This window comes from Topomyia yanbarensis, chromosome 3 (genome assembly GCF_030247195.1).
Source record: "Topomyia yanbarensis strain Yona2022 chromosome 3, ASM3024719v1, whole genome shotgun sequence".
In the NCBI taxonomy this organism is placed as follows: domain Eukaryota; kingdom Metazoa; phylum Arthropoda; class Insecta; order Diptera; family Culicidae; genus Topomyia; species Topomyia yanbarensis.
Window position 1 is genome coordinate 165,809,568 of NC_080672.1, and position 20,985 is coordinate 165,830,552.

The 20,985-nt window shown below is 37.6% G+C and overlaps 1 protein-coding gene across 3 annotated transcripts in view; it reads right to left on the reverse strand.

The window, feature by feature from the left end:
• Nucleotides 1–20,985, reverse strand: part of LOC131689054 (oxysterol-binding protein 1) — a 90,297-nt gene that overhangs the window by 35,595 nt on the left and 33,717 nt on the right. The window contains exon 3 of one of the 3 annotated variants that reach the window (XM_058973814.1): nucleotides 4,200–4,298. The exons of the other annotated variants lie outside the window; for them this stretch is intronic. Coding sequence (XP_058829797.1) covers nucleotides 4,200–4,298 — 99 coding nt within the window. The remainder of the gene's footprint in view (nucleotides 1–4,199; nucleotides 4,299–20,985) is intronic. 3 annotated transcript variants of the gene reach the window in all.

Here is a 20,985-nt window from a genome sequence, read left to right on the forward strand (position 1 = left end):
TCACGACAAAATCTGGACGCCTAAAACATATAGATTTCTTGAAATATTCAACCAAGAAATGAAATATTTCTCAGATATATGGACATTTGTCTGTTCTATCCTAACATACATAATTTGTTGATATGTAACAAGCGCTTTCAAAAATAGTTTATATTTGGACTGCTCTCTCATCACGAGAGCTCAATTTTGCATGATAGGACGTTGCTCCGGACAATTCGGTGAATTTGGGTCTTTCGGTTAAATATAGACATTATTTGTTACATGCAAAACACCAGTGATGTAGTAAGAGAAGGCAAATTTGGCCAGAACAGGAAGAGTACATTATGACTGTACTTAAATCGTTTCTTTAAACAATCTCCTGGTAGATATTATGGGGTACCTTCCTGTTGGTATGAAGTTTTACTGGTTCACCCACTGTTGCAGATGCCCTGCCAAACTAAAAACTTGAACTTCTCTATCATTTAGAATTACTTTTTTTTACCTAATTTCGTTGCATAGCAGTATAGATAAATACTTTTGACATTTTTTTTCTAGCAACAGTGCGCTCAGGAATCAGAATATATTGGCTCAAATGGCACGTTCCCCGTACATAGACGCCGTGTGCGCTCAGAAAGGTCTAATCTTCTTCTGAATGTTTGTCTCGCTATCGAATCCATTTGGTCGTTTCTTGAGATTGATTTTTACATTTATTACATTTGTACCCTTTTGCAATCGAGAATTGGACGATTTTGAAACACAGTATAAACACTAAAATTAGTTTATTTGCCAGCAGTATTACATAGAAATCGAATCTATGCAACTATATCGAAACGGAACTATTATAGCTCCTACGATTTCAATCTATAATTAAAATTGTGACAAAGTAGTTTTTTTTTACAAATAACGTACACATAACAAATAATACAGGCTTCGCATTTGAGTACCGTAAATGAATTGCAGTAAATTTCTGTAACCAAATATGCATTAGATAGTTGCTAAGAAACTGCAAAATGTTTATCCAGAAAAAATCTGTGCTGGAGGAAGGGGAGTAAACAAATCGAAATTGTCTATCTTGTTATGATTTATGATTTAAAAAAAGTTTTTTGCTTTACGATTTTATATCTAACCAGTTCTCATATAACTGTGATTCGTTCTTCAGGAGGTATTGGAGAAATATTCTGAATAATAAAAATCAAATCTCTGAACGTATAGGACATAAAAGTTTGCATCTTTAGAAAATATATTTATAATAATATGAATTACAACATTCTCGAAGACATCACCGAGCATTTAGCATTTAGTTGATAATGTTACCGCACTAGCGACTGAATTTTGAACCAGTTTCATGTACTCGAATAGAGCGCTAGGTGCTACACAGCAACTTTTCCGAAGACAGATAATTGTTTCAATTCAAATTTTCTAATAATATTTCTCGAACAATTTTTCATGTAGAAACATGACACTTTCACTGGAATTTTAGAAAAAGAAGCACAAAAAAATACATTCGTGCAAGAGATATATTAGATATGTATTAGTCATACATAGCAAATATTTGCGCGGCACTCACCTTCAGGACCGACTATTCGGGCCGAAACGTCAAAGTACAACGCAATCCAACTAAAATCGGTATTGTGTCGAGTTCACTGATATAAACAACCTAACCCTTCTAGATGGTGAATTGAGACTTCTTTTTCTTAAAACCCCGAAAAACGAACGAGAAAACTCGAGTTTCCATAAGACACAACGCGAGGCAGCCCCCCTTTTGGACGCCAACGAGTACTGGGGTTATCTCTATGGTCAACTTTGATTGCTAACAGCAAAAAATTAAAAACAATTTTCAAATTTTGTCAAATGAAAACGTGAATTACTTAGAACTATTAAAAAATGAAAATTTCTGAAATATGTGGGTTACCCCCTTTTGGATAATAGTTCGTCGCTGTTGTGCTATCTTACGACAAGCGCATTTAGCTCATTTCGAGAAAAACTATTTTTAAAGTTTAGGACTGAATATCTTGAAACATATAAATGGTATAAACAATTCAAAGAAGACAATTGATGCTTGAATTAACATGTAATCTGTATTATTTTCTCTATTATTCTCAAATATAAAGATCGGTTGACTACGTTACGAGTTTTTACTAATAATGTAAACAAAAGTCGCACTCACATGTGTCATAGGTGTATATTGATGACAAAATTTGTGTGGCGTGTAATAATTGTACATGGAAAATTTTCCATAGAAAAAAAGCATCAATTATTAACTTTTACTCATATCTTTGGCTTCATTTGGTCTATAAACAATCGGTGAGATGTATTTTAAAGAAAATGAGTCAGGTGATCTAGAAAATAGTAAATATGCTATATTTCCAGTTTAAAATTTAAACTTTTTATTTTGAAAATGATTATGCCATTGTGTTTTTAGAAAGTTTTACATAGAAAAAACATCTAATACATCAAGATAACTTGTGCCAATGTGCCTATAGCGAACCCTGAAATGGGTATTAGGTACATGACCATCATTTGAATCCCACGATTAGCGAAGAAACAAACGTCCACTGTGTCGGAGATTTGCGTAACACAGCAAGGGTAAAACCCATGACACTCCGTGCGCGACTGGCATATTTTAGTCCTGCCAGCCACTCAGTCCTCGGCACGGAGAAACACCTTGACTTGAGGACTCCTGTTTTCAGTCGCCTCTTACATGGGAACAGGAACCCAGTGGATCAATTCTTGATTGAGATACTTCAACCCGCCGGATGCCACACGGCCTCTAGGCTGGTTTTGTCCGAAGAAAGATAATAGACTGTTATCAACTTCCTAGTGGACCACAGCCGGCACACTCGTACGTAAACTTGACCGCATCAAGGCAGTACAAATCTGTTTTGGTCCCATTTAGGCTCACAAAAAACTGTGCAACATTTGGGACGATTAGTTATGATTTGGTGTAGCGCATTGCGTTTGAAATTTGTATGAGGAATTCGCATGGGAACACATGCTTTTACCTGATTTACCTGAATAATTTACCTATACTGTATATGCATAGACCAGGATATGCCCAACAACTTTGCCGGAGTAAGTGTGTTGCCAAAATGTTCCTGGAAAACGTCATAGTTTTTCAAAGTTCGATAGTTCGAATTGAATGCAAAATTTCTGTTATTTTACACTATTGTCAGTGTACCAATGCCAGGTTGATTTAATAGTGAAATAATATCAATAGTGAAATGTGATCAATTCCAAAAAAATTAAAAAAAAAAAAATTTCGACTATCGTGATCCTGGAAAACCATTTTTTGGATAAACGACATTTCGAGAAAATCGAGTTTAAAATTCCATGGTAGACGAAGCGCGCTTGGAAGCGCTGTAACTTTCGATCTATTTCGCGGATCTCTATAAAAATTTGGGAAAATATTCTCAAGAAGTTGCACTTTCAGATAAAATTTCGATTTTTTTTAAATAAAGGGTACTTCTTAAAATAAATGGTATTTGCTATTTAATTCGAGCCACCAAATTTTGAACAGCTATAATCATTCTAGTACCATTTTCCCTTCTGAAAATTTGCTGGGCAACTTTGCCGTGTTAATTCGTATAATTAGTTGCAGGAAAAACTGGGGCCTCTAGAATTAAAAAAGCAAAAAGAAGGTTTTCCCATGCAAATTCCCATATAAATTTTAAACGCAATACGCTACGTCGGGTCACAACCAAATTTTGCATTTTTTTGGGACCCTAAAATGAACCAAAAAATGTTGTGCTAAAAAATGATCATTTTGCCCCACCTACTATCTCTCTCAACAGAAAAACTAATAATCACAATTAAGCTGCAGTAGAACACTAGAATATCTATTCATTGTTCTATTTACGCTTGTGATATATTTTTTGGGATATATTAGTCTATAGCTTGGCTTTAAATAATCTAGAGAACGTTTCAATGTTGTTTTGGTAGCGTCACATGGCCGCATTAAAGGCATAATTTACAACAAGATATACTAATTTGGTCACATTTTTCGTGTTTTCAAAAAGCTACATTACGTATACGGTCAAGCACCCACCACCAATCGTACAGGAAAATTAGTACATACACAGTATCAGCACTATGTGCAAGGCACACAGCAATCTGAAAAGGCTATACAGTATGAAGCTACACAAATCTGTTAGTCTAGTGAGGTATGAAATCAAAGTTATCGGTTCAGCTGGATTTCAGTATAAAAGTGTTAATACTATTACTTTTTGTATTTCTTTTTATCTTTTCTCGGCTCTTGTGGGGGAACCAGCCTTGTGGGCGAGCGAGGTGCTCGAATACATTGCATCATGGATCCTTTGCTCCTGAAAATTGGTTAATGCTAGGTTTAAATTAGAGTATAGAGGGTTAAAAGCGGAATAGGCGGGTTTCGATAATGACGCATAGTTTTGTACTCTAAAGTGTTCTAAAAACTGCAAAGAACGAAAAATTGCTCAATGTGATATTTCATCTCTAAAACTTTACAATCAATTATACAACATTTGTTAGGTATATATGAAATGGGCATTAGTGAAAAACACGAAGGAAACTAATCCCAATTATGGATTCTTAACTGATATGGGATTTGACTACATAAACTTATTGCTGAAAGCAAAAAGCAACAAAAAAGTATAAAAGTCCGATTTTAACCTTTGCTCGATCCGGTCATTTTGGTAACTTCTTGTTTGCCTAAGGTTTCTCAAAAGCAACAGCCTTTCTTAATACTACCTAAGGTACACCGGGGCAAGTTGAAACGGGCTTTTCAAAGTTGAAATTTGAACATATCTAATGAAATCATGAAATAAATAATTTCCAATCTGCTAGCGGCATATATTAGCACATTCTGCACAATAATTTGATCAAAAATAAACATTCATACATCTAGTTAAGAAATGTAGTGGTTCTGGAAAATTCCAATCTTCAAGTGCCCCTCGTAGCGGGGTAAGTTGAGATAATATGATTTCATGACTTGAAAGTTTTGCCTTTGTACCAATCGCTGCATAATGCACATGTTTGATGTTATCATAAATGCTAGGGACTGTTCCGCGAGTTTGGCGGAAGGGTACACACAGAATCGAGCATAAATCGTTAAGGGCCTAAAATCCTGAACAGTATGATAAAAAATTGAAGTCATTTTTTAATTAATGTTCTTTTGTTTTATACGGTACGGTACGATTGGATGAAGTTTCTCAAATGTAAGTGTATGCAGAAACTATTCAATAGTGCAGAAAAATATTTTTTTTTTATTTTGATACATTTTATCCGGTAAGTTTCATGAAACATTGAAATTATTTATTTAATTGATGATACAGAATACAATTGTTATTTTTATCAATACCAGCAAATAAAAGTATCAGGATACAAAAATGTAGGACAACAATAATAAATTCAAGCCCTGTATTCTACCTAGTAGAACTGAAAGAGTGAAAGAGGAATGAAAAAAAAACACGCTCGGTGCACTGAAGGATATGTTTCTGTTGTTTGCCTTGTCGTTCATGCGTGCGTCGTAGCGCATTCATTCAGTTATTTTCGGTTCAAACTCAATTTCAGTTGCAAACTAAATTTTGATTCTTTTCTGACTATGAGATATCTAGCAAAAATACATCAGGCATAGATTACACATTCACTTATGCTCGAAAATATAGAAGATGCCCTCTTCTGCTCACATATAATAAATGAATGCGATAATTGGTGAATGAGTACATATTTTCCCTGTACTGAAAGCATTGAATTCTGCGCGAAACTTCAGTCAGCTTGGAAGTGAATGTGTGAGCGAGGCGTTGAAACTGAATGCTGGTTTCGGTAAATTCACACAGCAATTGGTAACTGAATTTGAGATTCTCGAATTGAAGATTAGTGAATTATTACTGTCGTTCCAACTTGCCCCTCTGTATGTAGTTCTATTTGCCTCAATGGGTGTCAAAATAAGGGTTATAATGGAACGCTAAAAATTTAAGGTGAACAATGGTTTTTCAGCAGACATTTCATAATTACTACCCTTGATAGATTCTAAACGATTGTTTAATATACAACTTTTTAGTAATAATCTGCAATCGTAACATTTTTAGATCGATTGATCTGGTTAGGAAAAAAGATATACGCGAACGGAGGTCTTAGTGGAACGTACGTAATATTTTTAAGTTTGTAGGTCGGATCAAATACAACACAAAACTACGTTAGATCAATTTAAAATATCCTCAAAATCTCGATTTATAGCAAAAAAACTATTTTTCAGAATTTTTGGCGCTAAATTTTTTTAGGCGGGCATTTTCCAACCGATTTCCAATTCTTTGAGTGTTCGGGAAAAAAAGATCGTCAAATTTCGCCATGCAAACAACTTGATTTCGAGATGTAGAAGGTGCTAGTTTTTCCGATTTTCCAATGACCCATTTCAGAATGACAGAGACCTAGTGGTACATTCAGAGGTCACTTTCCTGCTGACAAGTCCCGCTCGAAGCAAAATGCAGCAAATATATAAATTATTTCTACCCTCTTATAAACAGGAATTCTAGGCTCTGCCTAAAGAACAAACTACTAATTTATAAACGAATATTTAGACCGGCAATACTATATGCAGTACTAATTTGGAGAAGTTGTTGTGTTACCAGGAAGAAAACGCTATAAGGGATTGAAAACAATACATACGCGAACGGAGGTCTTAGCGGAATGTACGTAATGTTTCAAAGGTTTTCTTCCATTAAATTCCACTATGTTTGATTGATTGACTATGATTTGACTATGATTGAAAACAAAATTCTGAAAATGATGTTGACGTGCCCTTCCTGGTTTAGCTCAAACTAATTGGACAGACTCGCAAACATAGTAACAATGAAATTATGATGAACAGTATTATAAGTAATTTCCGCCAAAAATCATTGCAATCATCATTTGCAACGATTATCTTACTTTATAATTTATAAGCTAGTTTTTAAGATTTGTTCAGCTCCATTATGAGCATGACAAGTAGACATAATATTCCTTCTGAAAAATCACTTAACTGCGAAAGCATATCATATCATAATAGTAATTAAACAAATCATTTAAGCAATAGGGATGAAAAGTCACGGCATGTTGCTGAACACCCAATATATTAAATTAGAAGAGTAATGTAAACTAAACAAAAAGGGCAAAAGTTCAGTGGTGACGGTGAATGCGGGAAAAATAACTCACACATTTAAATAAGAAAAGTTATGGAATCTAGTTTTGATTTTTTTAGATTTGCTCAGCGTTGCATAAAATGATAATGACCACTAATGCATGGATTGTATTAATGTTATTACCGCTGCGATGTGAATGATTCAGTGTGCGCAGTCTCGGTACACACAAACACTGCTACTGCGACACAGAGTGTAAACAATTCAATAACTAGTGGCACCTAGTCAATTAACAGTGAATCATGTAGGTAGAGAAGACGTAAAACTAATATTCAGTAGGAAAAATAGGAGGAAAGAGTTTATTTGACCTAATCATTTAACCTTGGATTTATTGCGATGAAGTTAATGTTATGGGTCTAGGTATCATTAAGTAGGAATCTAAACCATCCTTATTTCAAGTCGAGGTGGTTCGCTTCTGCATTGAGGGTAAACCATATTGATTACGGCTTAGTTAAAGGATATTGTTTGACATTTATATGTGGAAACGCAGCAAGTGTTGATGTGGCGGGTCGACAACATTTTATTGTATCGCACTTTGCTCGTTAGGGTGGATGTTCCAGTAAATGTAGTCGTATCAAATCGATAATAGTAATAGTGGATCAAGTTTAGAATAGAGTGTGTAATAATGTACACGTATAGTTAGAGTGTTCGGGATGTTGTATTTTAATGTAGAATACATTTAAGCTTTCAATATAGGGGTCCCGTTTCAAAATATCGGCTGCGGCGCCGCGTCAGATTTTGAACGTTAATAACTTTTATCATACTTAACAGAATGATTTGATTTTTAGGCCAATTTGTTGAAAATATGTTCCTCTATGCTGTATTAAAATTTGAACTATGTATAACATGCACTAATAACAAAAAAATGTATTTTGAAAAATCTTTCGAAAACGACTCGGAAAAGTGAAAATTTTCAGCCCATCCCGCACACAGCCGTCACTTTGGTAGACCAACCGAACAATAAAATAATGAAAAGTTTATATATAGGTCCACTACATGTTTGTTCCTATGATTATTCGCATTGGGTTGCTTGACGAGAGCAGTTGGTGGGGGAAAGACGGCATATTCCTTTGGTTAGGCCATTAGAAGCCGGACGGAAAGGAAAGGCTCATGCACGGCACGAGAACGAGCGAGAAAGCGATAGTAGTGCATATTAGCGCGATTATAAAAATATCTGTCGGTCGGTTTTTCTCATCATTCGTATTCGTTCAAGTTCAAGCACTAGCAAGCAGCCAGTCCACCGAAGGAAAGCAGTTGGCGATGACGACGGTCGGAAAAAGTGCCCCAGCTACTGGTGACTCATCACAACCCGATCAGGAACTGTCGCCCTGCAAGAATTTCGCCCCAACTAAAGGGCAACAGAGAAACTAATCTGTGTTCTAATAAGAGTTAAACTGGCTCACCGTGTCCGCGGGGAGTGCGTCTGAATTATGCTCCCGCAATAAAACAATAAACGGTTCTTTACAGGACCAATTAATTGTGTTCTAATAAGTGTTAAACTGAAATTTACATTTTATGGTGTATAACAAATAATTTTCAGAAAGCTATATAAGAAATACGATGTGTGGAAAGAAAGAAAGAGAATTTAAATTATCCTCTCTCGCTCGTTTTCGTGCACTGCATTTCCATTCCTTTCTGCTGCTAATACCATCATAACGAAAACGAATGTGCGTATTCTCCCGCCATGGCCAGTGTTGCCACAATTGCATGTCGCTATTACAATTTGAATTATTTTATTGAACTATTTGGCAGCTTCCGTTGATTAACTACATAAATCGATTTGTTTGTCCAGCTCCTTGCTAGTAGCAAACTAAATATCCTTTATCAGCGCTAACAAATAACACAAAAGAATTTAAATTTGTGAAAATCTTTTCCTTCCTTCTTTTCAAATCTGCAACATTCTTTGAAAATATTGTTGGAATGTTGTTATTGAAAAACTGAACATGCAAGTTTGCTAGCACTGGCCACTAGATTGAATGCGATGGAAAGACAGAATATTCGTTTTGGTTATGCTAGTATTGGTAGCCGAACGGAAAGGAAAGGCACAAGAATGGCACGAAAACGAGCGAGAGAGCGATAGTAGTGCTTTCTCGTGTGTTCATATATGAATATTGGTCGGTCGGTTTTTCGCATCATTCGTATTCGTTCAAGCGCTAGCAAGCAGCCAGTCCACCGAAGGAAAGCAGTTGGCGATGACGACGGTCGGAAAAAGTGCCCCAGCTACTGGTGACTCATCGCAACCCGATCAGGAACTGTCGCCCTGCAAGAATTTCGGCCCAACTAAAGGGCAACAGAGAAACTAATCTGCGTTCTAATAAGAGTTAAACTGGCTCACCGTGTCCGCGGGGAGTGCGTCTGAATTATGCTCCCGCAATAAAACAATAAACGGTTCTTTACAGGACCAATTAATTGTGTTCTAATAAGAGTTAAACTGAAATTTACATTTTATGGTGTATAACAAATAATTTTCAGAAAGCTATATAAGAAATACGATGTGTGGAAAGAAAGAAAGAGAATTTAAATTATCCTCTCTCGCTCGTTTTCGTGCACTGCTTTTCCATTCCTTTCTGCTGCTAATACTATCATAACAAACGAATGTGGGTGTTCCCCCACCATCCCATGGCCAGTATCACCGCTAACAAATAAGACAAAAGAATTTAAATTTGTGAAAATCTTTTCCTTCCTTCTTTTCAAATCTGCAACATTCTTTGAAAATTTTGTTGGAATGTTGTTATTGAAAAACTGAACATACAAGTTTGCTAGCACTGGCCACTAGATTGAAGGCGATGGAAAGACAGAATATTCGTTTTGGTTATGCTAGTATTGGTAGCCGAACGATAAGGAAAGGCACAGGAATAGCACGAAAACGAGCGAGAGAGTGATAGTAGTGCTTTCTCGTGTTTTCATATATGAATATTGGTCGGTCGGTTTTTCTCATCATTCGTATTCGTTCAAGCGCTAGCAAGCAGCCAGTCCACCGGAGGAAAGCAGTTGGCAATGATGACGGTCCGCAAAAGTGCCCCAGCTACTGGTGGCCCATCGCAACCAATTACCGATCAGGAACTGTCGCCATGCCAGTATTTCGCCCCAAATAAAGAGCAACAAAGAAACTAATCCGCTGGCTAACATTCCAGCGTCTGGTTCGTAAGGTTGTGTATTACTTCAAAGTCGAGCTACGCTTACAAAACTCAGCCGTAATGAAGCCAGTGATGCCTACTTGGTCGGTTTGTTTGAGGATACAAAATAGTGCGCCAAGTACGTAACTTTCTCGCAAAAGAAATCAAACTGGCTCACAGTGTCCGCTGGGAGTGGGCGTAAATTATAATAAAAGCAACGGTTCTTTTCAGGACCAATCAATTGTGTTCTAGTGAGAGTTAAACTGAAACTTTCATTTTAAGGTGTGTAACAAATTTTCAACAATCAACATAATACGTTGTGTGGAAAGAAGCAGCTTGCACACGGAACAAAAAATTAAATTATCCTCTCGCTCGTTTCGTGCACTGTTTTTCCATTCCTTTCTACTGTTATTATCAGTATTACCAAAACGAATGTGTTGTTGCATGTGTTTAAGAGAAATGTTGAAGTCGCATGCTTCTATTCGAGCTTTTTAGCAGCCTCTGTGAACTAACTGCATTAAATAATTTTTTTGTGCAGCTCCGTGCTAGTAGCAAACAAAATGGCCCTACCAGTGTCTGATTCGTGAGATTGTGCAGGATTTCAAAGTCGAGCTAAGCTTATAAAGTTCAGCCGTAATGGTACCCCAAGAAGCCAGTCTTGTCGTTTTGTTCGAGCCTACAAAACAGTTCGCCAGGCACGTAACTATCATGCCAAAAATATCCAACGATCCAGCGCATCACCATCAACACCAACGCCGATACCAAAGGTTCTTTTCAGAACCACCATTATTACCATAGAGAATTATTTGAAAATTTCCCATTCAAACGTGATTCTGTTGAATATTATTAGATTTAAATTAACGTCTCGAATTGAAATCACGACGCTCCGGTTATGTGACAGACATTACCCACCCATCTTTTTTTTATTGTGACCACGACTACCGGTTTAATATAGACACCCCATTTCAATATTTCTGAAGGAACAGAAGGTCGAGTTTGGAAAGTTTGTAACTTTCATTGTACTTCACCAAATTACACAATGTTCGCACTAATGATTCAGAAATATGACCAGGAATCTACTATTAGATTTGTAAGTATGTATAATTTACATGAATAAAGAAAAATTGATTTTCAGGAATCAATTATTATCTGTTCTTCCATTGGCCAGTACTACGCGACTTCCTCATGCTAACAATTAATTTCATCGTTAGCCATCTCCCTCACCAAGGCCAACAACGCCAACAAAACCGGTCCTTTTTAGGACCACCATCATTTTTGTAAAGAATAATTTGAAATATTCCTCGCCCAAATCACCTTTTGTCCGAAAATTCCAATGAGTATCAACATATTTGAAGAACGTGTTCCTTATGTATTCTACATCTCTCCGGTTATGTCGCAGACATTACCCACCCATCTTTTTATAATCGCGCTAATATGCACTACTATCGCTTTCTCGCTCGTTCTCGTGCCGTGCATGAGCCTTTCCTTTCCGTCCGGCTTCTAATGGCCTAACCAAAGGAATATGCCGTCTTTCCCCCACCAACTGCTCTCGTCAAGCAACCCAATGCGAATAATCATAGGAACAAACATGTAGTGGACCTATATATAAACTTTTCATTATTTTATTGTTCGGTTGGTCTACCAAAGTGACGGCTGTGTGCGGGATGGGCTGAAAATTTTCACTTTTCCGAGTCGTTTTCGAAAGATTTTTCAAAACACATTTTTTAATGTAGAATACATTTAAGCTTTCAATATAGGGGTCCCGTTTCAAAATATCGGCTGCGGCGCCGCGTCAGATTTTGAACGTTAATAACTTTATCATACTTAACAGAATGATTTGATTTTTAGGCCAATTTGTTGAAAATATGTTCCTCTATGCTGTATTAAAATTTGAACTATGTATAACATGCACTAATAACAAAAAAATGTATTTTGAAAAATCTTTCGAAAACGACTCGGAAAAGTGAAAATTTTCAGCCCATCCCGCACACAGCCGTCACTTTGGTAGACCAACCGAACAATAAAATAATGAAAAGTTTATATATAGGTCCACTACATGTTTGTTCCTATGATTATTCGCATTGGGTTGCTTGACGAGAGCAGTTGGTGGGGGAAAGACGGCATATTCCTTTGGTTAGGCCATTAGAAGCCGGACGGAAAGGAAAGGCTCATGCACGGCACGAGAACGAGCGAGAAAGCGATAGTAGTGCATATTAGCGCGATTATAAAAATATCTGTCGGTCGGTTTTTCTCATCATTCGTATTCGTTCAAGTTCAAGCACTAGCAAGCAGCCAGTCCACCGAAGGAAAGCAGTTGGCGATGACGACGGTCGGAAAAAGTGCCCCAGCTACTGGTGACTCATCGCAACCCGATCAGGAACTGTCGCCCTGCAAGAATTTCGGCCCAACTAAAGGGCAACAGAGAAACTAATCTGCGTTCTAATAAGAGTTAAACTGGCTCACCGTGTCCGCGGGGAGTGCGTCTGAATTATGCTCCCGCAATAAAACAATAAACGGTTCTTTACAGGACCAATTAATTGTGTTCTAATAAGAGTTAAACTGAAATTTACATTTTATGGTGTATAACAAATAATTTTCAGAAAGCTATATAAGAAATACGATGTGTGGAAAGAAAGAAAGAGAATTTAAATTATCCTCTCTCGCTCGTTTTCGTGCACTGCTTTTCCATTCCTTTCTGCTGCTAATACTATCATAACAAACGAATGTGGGTGTTCCCCCACCATCCCATGGCCAGTATCACCGCTAACAAATAAGACAAAAGAATTTAAATTTGTGAAAATCTTTTCCTTCCTTCTTTTCAAATCTGCAACATTCTTTGAAAATTTTGTTGGAATGTTGTTATTGAAAAACTGAACATACAAGTTTGCTAGCACTGGCCACTAGATTGAAGGCGATGGAAAGACAGAATATTCGTTTTGGTTATGCTAGTATTGGTAGCCGAACGATAAGGAAAGGCACAGGAATAGCACGAAAACGAGCGAGAGAGTGATAGTAGTGCTTTCTCGTGTTTTCATATATGAATATTGGTCGGTCGGTTTTTCTCATCATTCGTATTCGTTCAAGCGCTAGCAAGCAGCCAGTCCACCGGAGGAAAGCAGTTGGCAATGATGACGGTCCGCAAAAGTGCCCCAGCTACTGGTGGCCCATCGCAACCAATTACCGATCAGGAACTGTCGCCATGCCAGTATTTCGCCCCAAATAAAGAGCAACAAAGAAACTAATCCGCTGGCTAACATTCCAGCGTCTGGTTCGTAAGGTTGTGTATTACTTCAAAGTCGAGCTACGCTTACAAAACTCAGCCGTAATGAAGCCAGTGATGCCTACTTGGTCGGTTTGTTTGAGGATACAAAATAGTGCGCCAAGTACGTAACTTTCTCGCAAAAGAAATCAAACTGGCTCACAGTGTCCGCTGGGAGTGGGCGTAAATTATAATAAAAGCAACGGTTCTTTTCAGGACCAATCAATTGTGTTCTAGTGAGAGTTAAACTGAAACTTTCATTTTAAGGTGTGTAACAAATTTTCAACAATCAACATAATACGTTGTGTGGAAAGAAGCAGCTTGCACACGGAACAAAAAATTAAATTATCCTCTCGCTCGTTTCGTGCACTGTTTTTCCATTCCTTTCTACTGTTATTATCAGTATTACCAAAACGAATGTGTTGTTGCATGTGTTTAAGAGAAATGTTGAAGTCGCATGCTTCTATTCGAGCTTTTTAGCAGCCTCTGTGAACTAACTGCATTAAATAATTTTTTTGTGCAGCTCCGTGCTAGTAGCAAACAAAATGGCCCTACCAGTGTCTGATTCGTGAGATTGTGCAGGATTTCAAAGTCGAGCTAAGCTTATAAAGTTCAGCCGTAATGGTACCCCAAGAAGCCAGTCTTGTCGTTTTGTTCGAGCCTACAAAACAGTTCGCCAGGCACGTAACTATCATGCCAAAAATATCCAACGATCCAGCGCATCACCATCAACACCAACGCCGATACCAAAGGTTCTTTTCAGAACCACCATTATTACCATAGAGAATTATTTGAAAATTTCCCATTCAAACGTGATTCTGTTGAATATTATTAGATTTAAATTAACGTCTCGAATTGAAATCACGACGCTCCGGTTATGTGACAGACATTACCCACCCATCTTTTTTTTATTGTGACCACGACTACCGGTTTAATATAGACACCCCATTTCAATATTTCTGAAGGAACAGAAGGTCGAGTTTGGAAAGTTTGTAACTTTCATTGTACTTCACCAAATTACACAATGTTCGCACTAATGATTCAGAAATATGACCAGGAATCTACTATTAGATTTGTAAGTATGTATAATTTACATGAATAAAGAAAAATTGATTTTCAGGAATCAATTATTATCTGTTCTTCCATTGGCCAGTACTACGCGACTTCCTCATGCTAACAATTAATTTCATCGTTAGCCATCTCCCTCACCAAGGCCAACAACGCCAACAAAACCGGTCCTTTTTAGGACCACCATCATTTTTGTAAAGAATAATTTGAAATATTCCTCGCCCAAATCACCTTTTGTCCGAAAATTCCAATGAGTATCAACATATTTGAAGAACGTGTTCCTTATGTATTCTACATCTCTCCGGTTATGTCGCAGACATTACCCACCCATCTTTTTATAATCGCGCTAATATGCACTACTATCGCTTTCTCGCTCGTTCTCGTGCCGTGCATGAGCCTTTCCTTTCCGTCCGGCTTCTAATGGCCTAACCAAAGGAATATGCCGTCTTTCCCCCACCAACTGCTCTCGTCAAGCAACCCAATGCGAATAATCATAGGAACAAACATGTAGTGGACCTATATATAAACTTTTCATTATTTTATTGTTCGGTTGGTCTACCAAAGTGACGGCTGTGTGCGGGATGGGCTGAAAATTTTCACTTTTCCGAGTCGTTTTCGAAAGATTTTTCAAAACACATTTTTTAATGTAGAATACATTTAAGCTTTCAATATAGGGGTCCCGTTTCAAAATATCGGCTGCGGCGCCGCGTCAGATTTTGAACGTTAATAACTTTATCATACTTAACAGAATGATTTGATTTTTAGGCCAATTTGTTGAAAATATGTTCCTCTATGCTGTATTAAAATTTGAACTATGTATAACATGCACTAATAACAAAAAAATGTATTTTGAAAAATCTTTCGAAAACGACTCGGAAAAGTGAAAATTTTCAGCCCATCCCGCACACAGCCGTCACTTTGGTAGACCAACCGAACAATAAAATAATGAAAAGTTTATATATAGGTCCACTACATGTTTGTTCCTATGATTATTCGCATTGGGTTGCTTGACGAGAGCAGTTGGTGGGGGAAAGACGGCATATTCCTTTGGTTAGGCCATTAGAAGCCGGACGGAAAGGAAAGGCTCATGCACGGCACGAGAACGAGCGAGAAAGCGATAGTAGTGCATATTAGCGCGATTATAAAAATATCTGTCGGTCGGTTTTTCTCATCATTCGTATTCGTTCAAGTTCAAGCACTAGCAAGCAGCCAGTCCACCGAAGGAAAGCAGTTGGCGATGACGACGGTCGGAAAAAGTGCCCCAGCTACTGGTGACTCATCACAACCCGATCAGGAACTGTCGCCCTGCAAGAATTTCGCCCCAACTAAAGGGCAACAGAGAAACTAATCTGTGTTCTAATAAGAGTTAAACTGGCTCACCGTGTCCGCGGGGAGTGCGTCTGAATTATGCTCCCGCAATAAAACAATAAACGGTTCTTTACAGGACCAATTAATTGTGTTCTAATAAGTGTTAAACTGAAATTTACATTTTATGGTGTATAACAAATAATTTTCAGAAAGCTATATAAGAAATACGATGTGTGGAAAGAAAGAAAGAGAATTTAAATTATCCTCTCTCGCTCGTTTTCGTGCACTGCATTTCCATTCCTTTCTGCTGCTAATACCATCATAACGAAAACGAATGTGCGTATTCTCCCGCCATGGCCAGTGTTGCCACAATTGCATGTCGCTATTACAATTTGAATTATTTTATTGAACTATTTGGCAGCTTCCGTTGATTAACTACATAAATCGATTTGTTTGTGCAGCTCCTTGCTAGTAGCAAACTAAATATCCTTTATCAGCGCTAACAAATAACACAAAAGAATTTAAATTTGTGAAAATCTTTTCCTTCCTTCTTTTCAAATCTGCAACATTCTTTGAAAATATTGTTGGAATGTTGTTATTGAAAAACTGAACATGCAAGTTTGCTAGCACTGGCCACTAGATTGAATGCGATGGAAAGACAGAATATTCGTTTTGGTTATGCTAGTATTGGTAGCCGAACGGAAAGGAAAGGCACAAGAATGGCACGAAAACGAGCGAGAGAGCGATAGTAGTGCTTTCTCGTGTGTTCATATATGAATATTGGTCGGTCGGTTTTTCGCATCATTCGTATTCGTTCAAGCGCTAGCAAGCAGCCAGTCCACCGAAGGAAAGCAGTTGGCGATGACGACGGTCGGAAAAAGTGCCCCAGCTACTGGTGACTCATCGCAACCCGATCAGGAACTGTCGCCCTGCAAGAATTTCGGCCCAACTAAAGGGCAACAGAGAAACTAATCTGCGTTCTAATAAGAGTTAAACTGGCTCACCGTGTCCGCGGGGAGTGCGTCTGAATTATGCTCCCGCAATAAAACAATAAACGGTTCTTTACAGGACCAATTAATTGTGTTCTAATAAGAGTTAAACTGAAATTTACATTTTATGGTGTATAACAAATAATTTTCAGAAAGCTATATAAGAAATACGATGTGTGGAAAGAAAGAAAGAGAATTTAAATTATCCTCTCTCGCTCGTTTTCGTGCACTGCTTTTCCATTCCTTTCTGCTGCTAATACTATCATAACAAACGAATGTGGGTGTTCCCCCACCATCCCATGGCCAGTATCACCGCTAACAAATAAGACAAAAGAATTTAAATTTGTGAAAATCTTTTCCTTCCTTCTTTTCAAATCTGCAACATTCTTTGAAAATATTGTTGGAATGTTGTTATTGAAAAACTGAACATACAAGTTTGCTAGCACTGGCCACTAGATTGAAGGCGATGGAAAGACAGAATATTCGTTTTGGTTATGCTAGTATTGGTAGCCGAACGATAAGGAAAGGCACAGGAATGGCACGAAAACGAGCGAGAGAGTGATAGTAGTGCTTTCTCGTGTTTTCATATATGAATATTGGTCGGTCGGTTTTTCTCATCATTCGTATTCGTTCAAGCGCTAGCAAGCAGCCAGTCCACCGGAGGAAAGCAGTTGGCAATGATGACGGTCCGCAAAAGTGCCCCAGCTACTGGTGGCCCATCGCAACCAATTACCGATCAGGAACTGTCGCCATGCCAGTATTTCGCCCCAAATAAAGGGCAACAAAGAAACTAATCCGCTGGCTAACATTCCAGCGTCTGGTTCGTAAGGTTGTGTATTACTTCAAAGTCGAGCTACGCTTACAAAACTCAGCCGTAATGAAGCCAGTGATGCCTACTTGGTCGGTTTGTTTGAGGATACAAAATAGTGCGCCAAGTACGTAACTTTCTCGCAAAAGAAATCAAACTGGCTCACAGTGTCCGCTGGGAGTGGGCGTAAATTATAATAAAAGCAACGGTTCTTTTCAGGACCAATCAATTGTGTTCTAGTGAGAGTTAAACTGAAACTTTCATTTTAAGGTGTGTAACAAATTTTCAACAATCAACATAATACGTTGTGTGGAAAGAAGCAGCTTGCACACGGAACAAAAAATTAAATTATCCTCTCGCTCGTTTCGTGCACTGTTTTTCCATTCCTTTCTACTGTTATTATCAGTATTACCAAAACGAATGTGTTGTTGCATGTGTTTAAGAGAAATGTTGAAGTCGCATGCTTCTATTCGAGCTTTTTAGCAGCCTCTGTGAACTAACTGCATTAAATAATTTTTTTGTGCAGCTCCGTGCTAGTAGCAAACAAAATGGCCCTACCAGTGTCTGATTCGTGAGATTGTGCAGGATTTCAAAGTCGAGCTAAGCTTATAAAGTTCAGCCGTAATGGTACCCGAAGAAGCCAGTCTTGTCGTTTTGTTCGAGCCTACAAAACAGTTCGCCAGGCACGTAACTATCATGCCAAAAATATCCAACGATCCAGCGCATCACCATCAACACCAACGCCGATACCAAAGGTTCTTTTCAGAACCACCATTATTACCATAGAGAATTATTTGAAAATTTCCCATTCAAACGTGATTCTGTTGAATATTATTAGATTTAAATTAACGTCTCGAATTGAAATCACGACGCTCCGGTTATGTGACAGACATTACCCACCCATCTTTTTTTATTGTGACCACGACTACCGGTTTAATATAGACACCCCATTTCAATATTTCTGAAGGAACAGAAGGTCGAGTTTGGAAAGTTTGTAACTTTCATTGTACTTCACCAAATTACACAATGTTCGCACTAATGATTCAGAAATATGACCAGGAATCTTCTATTAGATTTGTAAGTATGTATAATTTACATGAATAAAGAAAAATTGATTTTCAGGAATCAATTATTATCTGTTCTTCCATTGGCCAGTACTACGCGACTTCCTCATGCTAACAATTAATTTCATCGTTAGCCATCTCCCTCACCAAGGCCAACAACGCCAACAAAACCGGTCCTTTTTAGGACCACCATCATTTTTGTAAAGAATAATTTGAAATATTCCTCGCCCAAATCACCTTTTGTCCGAAAATTCCAATGAGTATCAACATATTTGAAGAACGTGTTCCTTATGTATTCTACATCTCTCCGGTTATGTCGCAGACATTACCCACCCATCTTTTTTAAACTGATTACGATTATTGAATAAGCGGAAAATAATTTTTAATCACATCATGCTCAACTTGTTTTCTTGCTCATAGAGGGTACCAAACCATTTTTTCTTAAGACTGGGTCAAAAAAACAAGAAAATCCTGTTTTGATCAAAATATGTCTTTCGTAGTGTTAGAAACTGCTCATTGTTTATCTTCCGATGCTCATTACTATTCTCCTAGAATATTTACAATATTTTACTTACATGGAAAAGAAAAGTCTAAATTGATAGGTTTTGGCGGTTAATAATGCAAGACAGAGAAAATAGATAAAAATTTCATTTTTCACCTGGAACTGAAACTGTTCCTGACAGCACTGCTCTATCGAAATGCAATCAGATTAATCACAATAACATCATTTTTACTGATAATACTAATACCTGTTAACGCCGAAAGTAAAGGTAGTAGTCCCAGTCTTTGTCTTATTGGTTTTACAAATCTTGATGAAACCAAAAATTAAAGGTCTTCAAAACCATTGTTGTTTGTAAACAACATGGGCATGAAGATCATTCGTACGGTGACGTTTTTTTTCTATCTGTGCAGTGTATCGCTATAAAGTAAAATTTGCTAAAACGTTTTCGAGGTTATCTTGAGCGTTTTCCACCTTTTCGAGGTTTTGGATTTCTTCTTCTTTTGTGCGGGCACATTAACCGTTATTCGACAAGCAGTGTTTTTCAAATTGTCAGCTGCTTGGATACCGTTATGAATACCGCTATTATATTATCTTCCCTTTCTAGGTTCTCCTACTAACGGACAATAGGCCCGTGCAAAAATGACTTCCCTTGACAATGTTTCGCCTCAAGGTGAGATGCATGTCGATCAGAAATTCTTTTTTGATACTTTTTGTTCTTGGTCCGGTAAAAGATCTCCAAGAGTGATGAGCATAGATATAGCTTGAGCCCGGGGAGTCAATTTTATTTTGCAATGCACTATACTTTACAAAAGTTCTTGTTTTGTCAAATCAACTTCGGTGTCTAGAAAAAAACGCGTAAAACAATACTAGGCCCGTATTCAATAAGGAAAAAAAATGGAATGTGTAATTAGGGTAATGTGCCTATTACGGCATAGAGCCTATTGTTATCCTATTTCGTACTTCTTGGTTTCGACCCAAGCATAATGACAATATCAATTTGGCTAAAAAAATATGTGCAAGTACACTGCTGGCCAATAAAATAGGTGTGTGATAGATTATTTTATTTTTCTCTCAATTACGCATACCAAGATGCAGCAGTCTCAATCACACCTATTGCACACAGAAGCCTTGGGATCTGTCAAGTTAATAGTGGGTTGTTGGCGCTGATTATATTTGCAATCTTTGTCAAGATGCTAAACAAGACTACCGCAGGCTTTTTCGTGTGGTCAATATAATAGGTGTGTGAAATATATTAACGTGCTATTATTTTACATAATTCCATTATAAGTTTTATTTGGTGAAGTTTGAATTCTGCGTGTTAATAAATGTATTTAAATGTTGAATAAGTCAAAGATTTGTTATAGAATGGGTCAAGCATCTCGCTGTACTCAAGTGGAACGAGTTTTGCTAAGAAATTTTGTTCAAGAAGATAAGACGTATAAATAAATCGCGAATACACTGCGGCGTTCCGAAACCTTCGTTACAAATGCCTTAAAACCTTTGAAAAAAGGAAACACGCAAAAAACCCAAGAAAACATTTACAGCAGCTGACCATCGTATTTCAATTTTAGCTAAATCTGATCTATTCGCGTCATCCAAAACCAATTCAGCACAAATTGTAAAAGTGGTAGGTCCGAGAACAGTTCGCTGTAGGCCGTATAATGCCAATCTTCCAGAAAGAATTGCTAAAAAGGTTCCACTATTTCGAAGCCAAAGACTTTGAAGGAAAATGCAATTTGCTTTT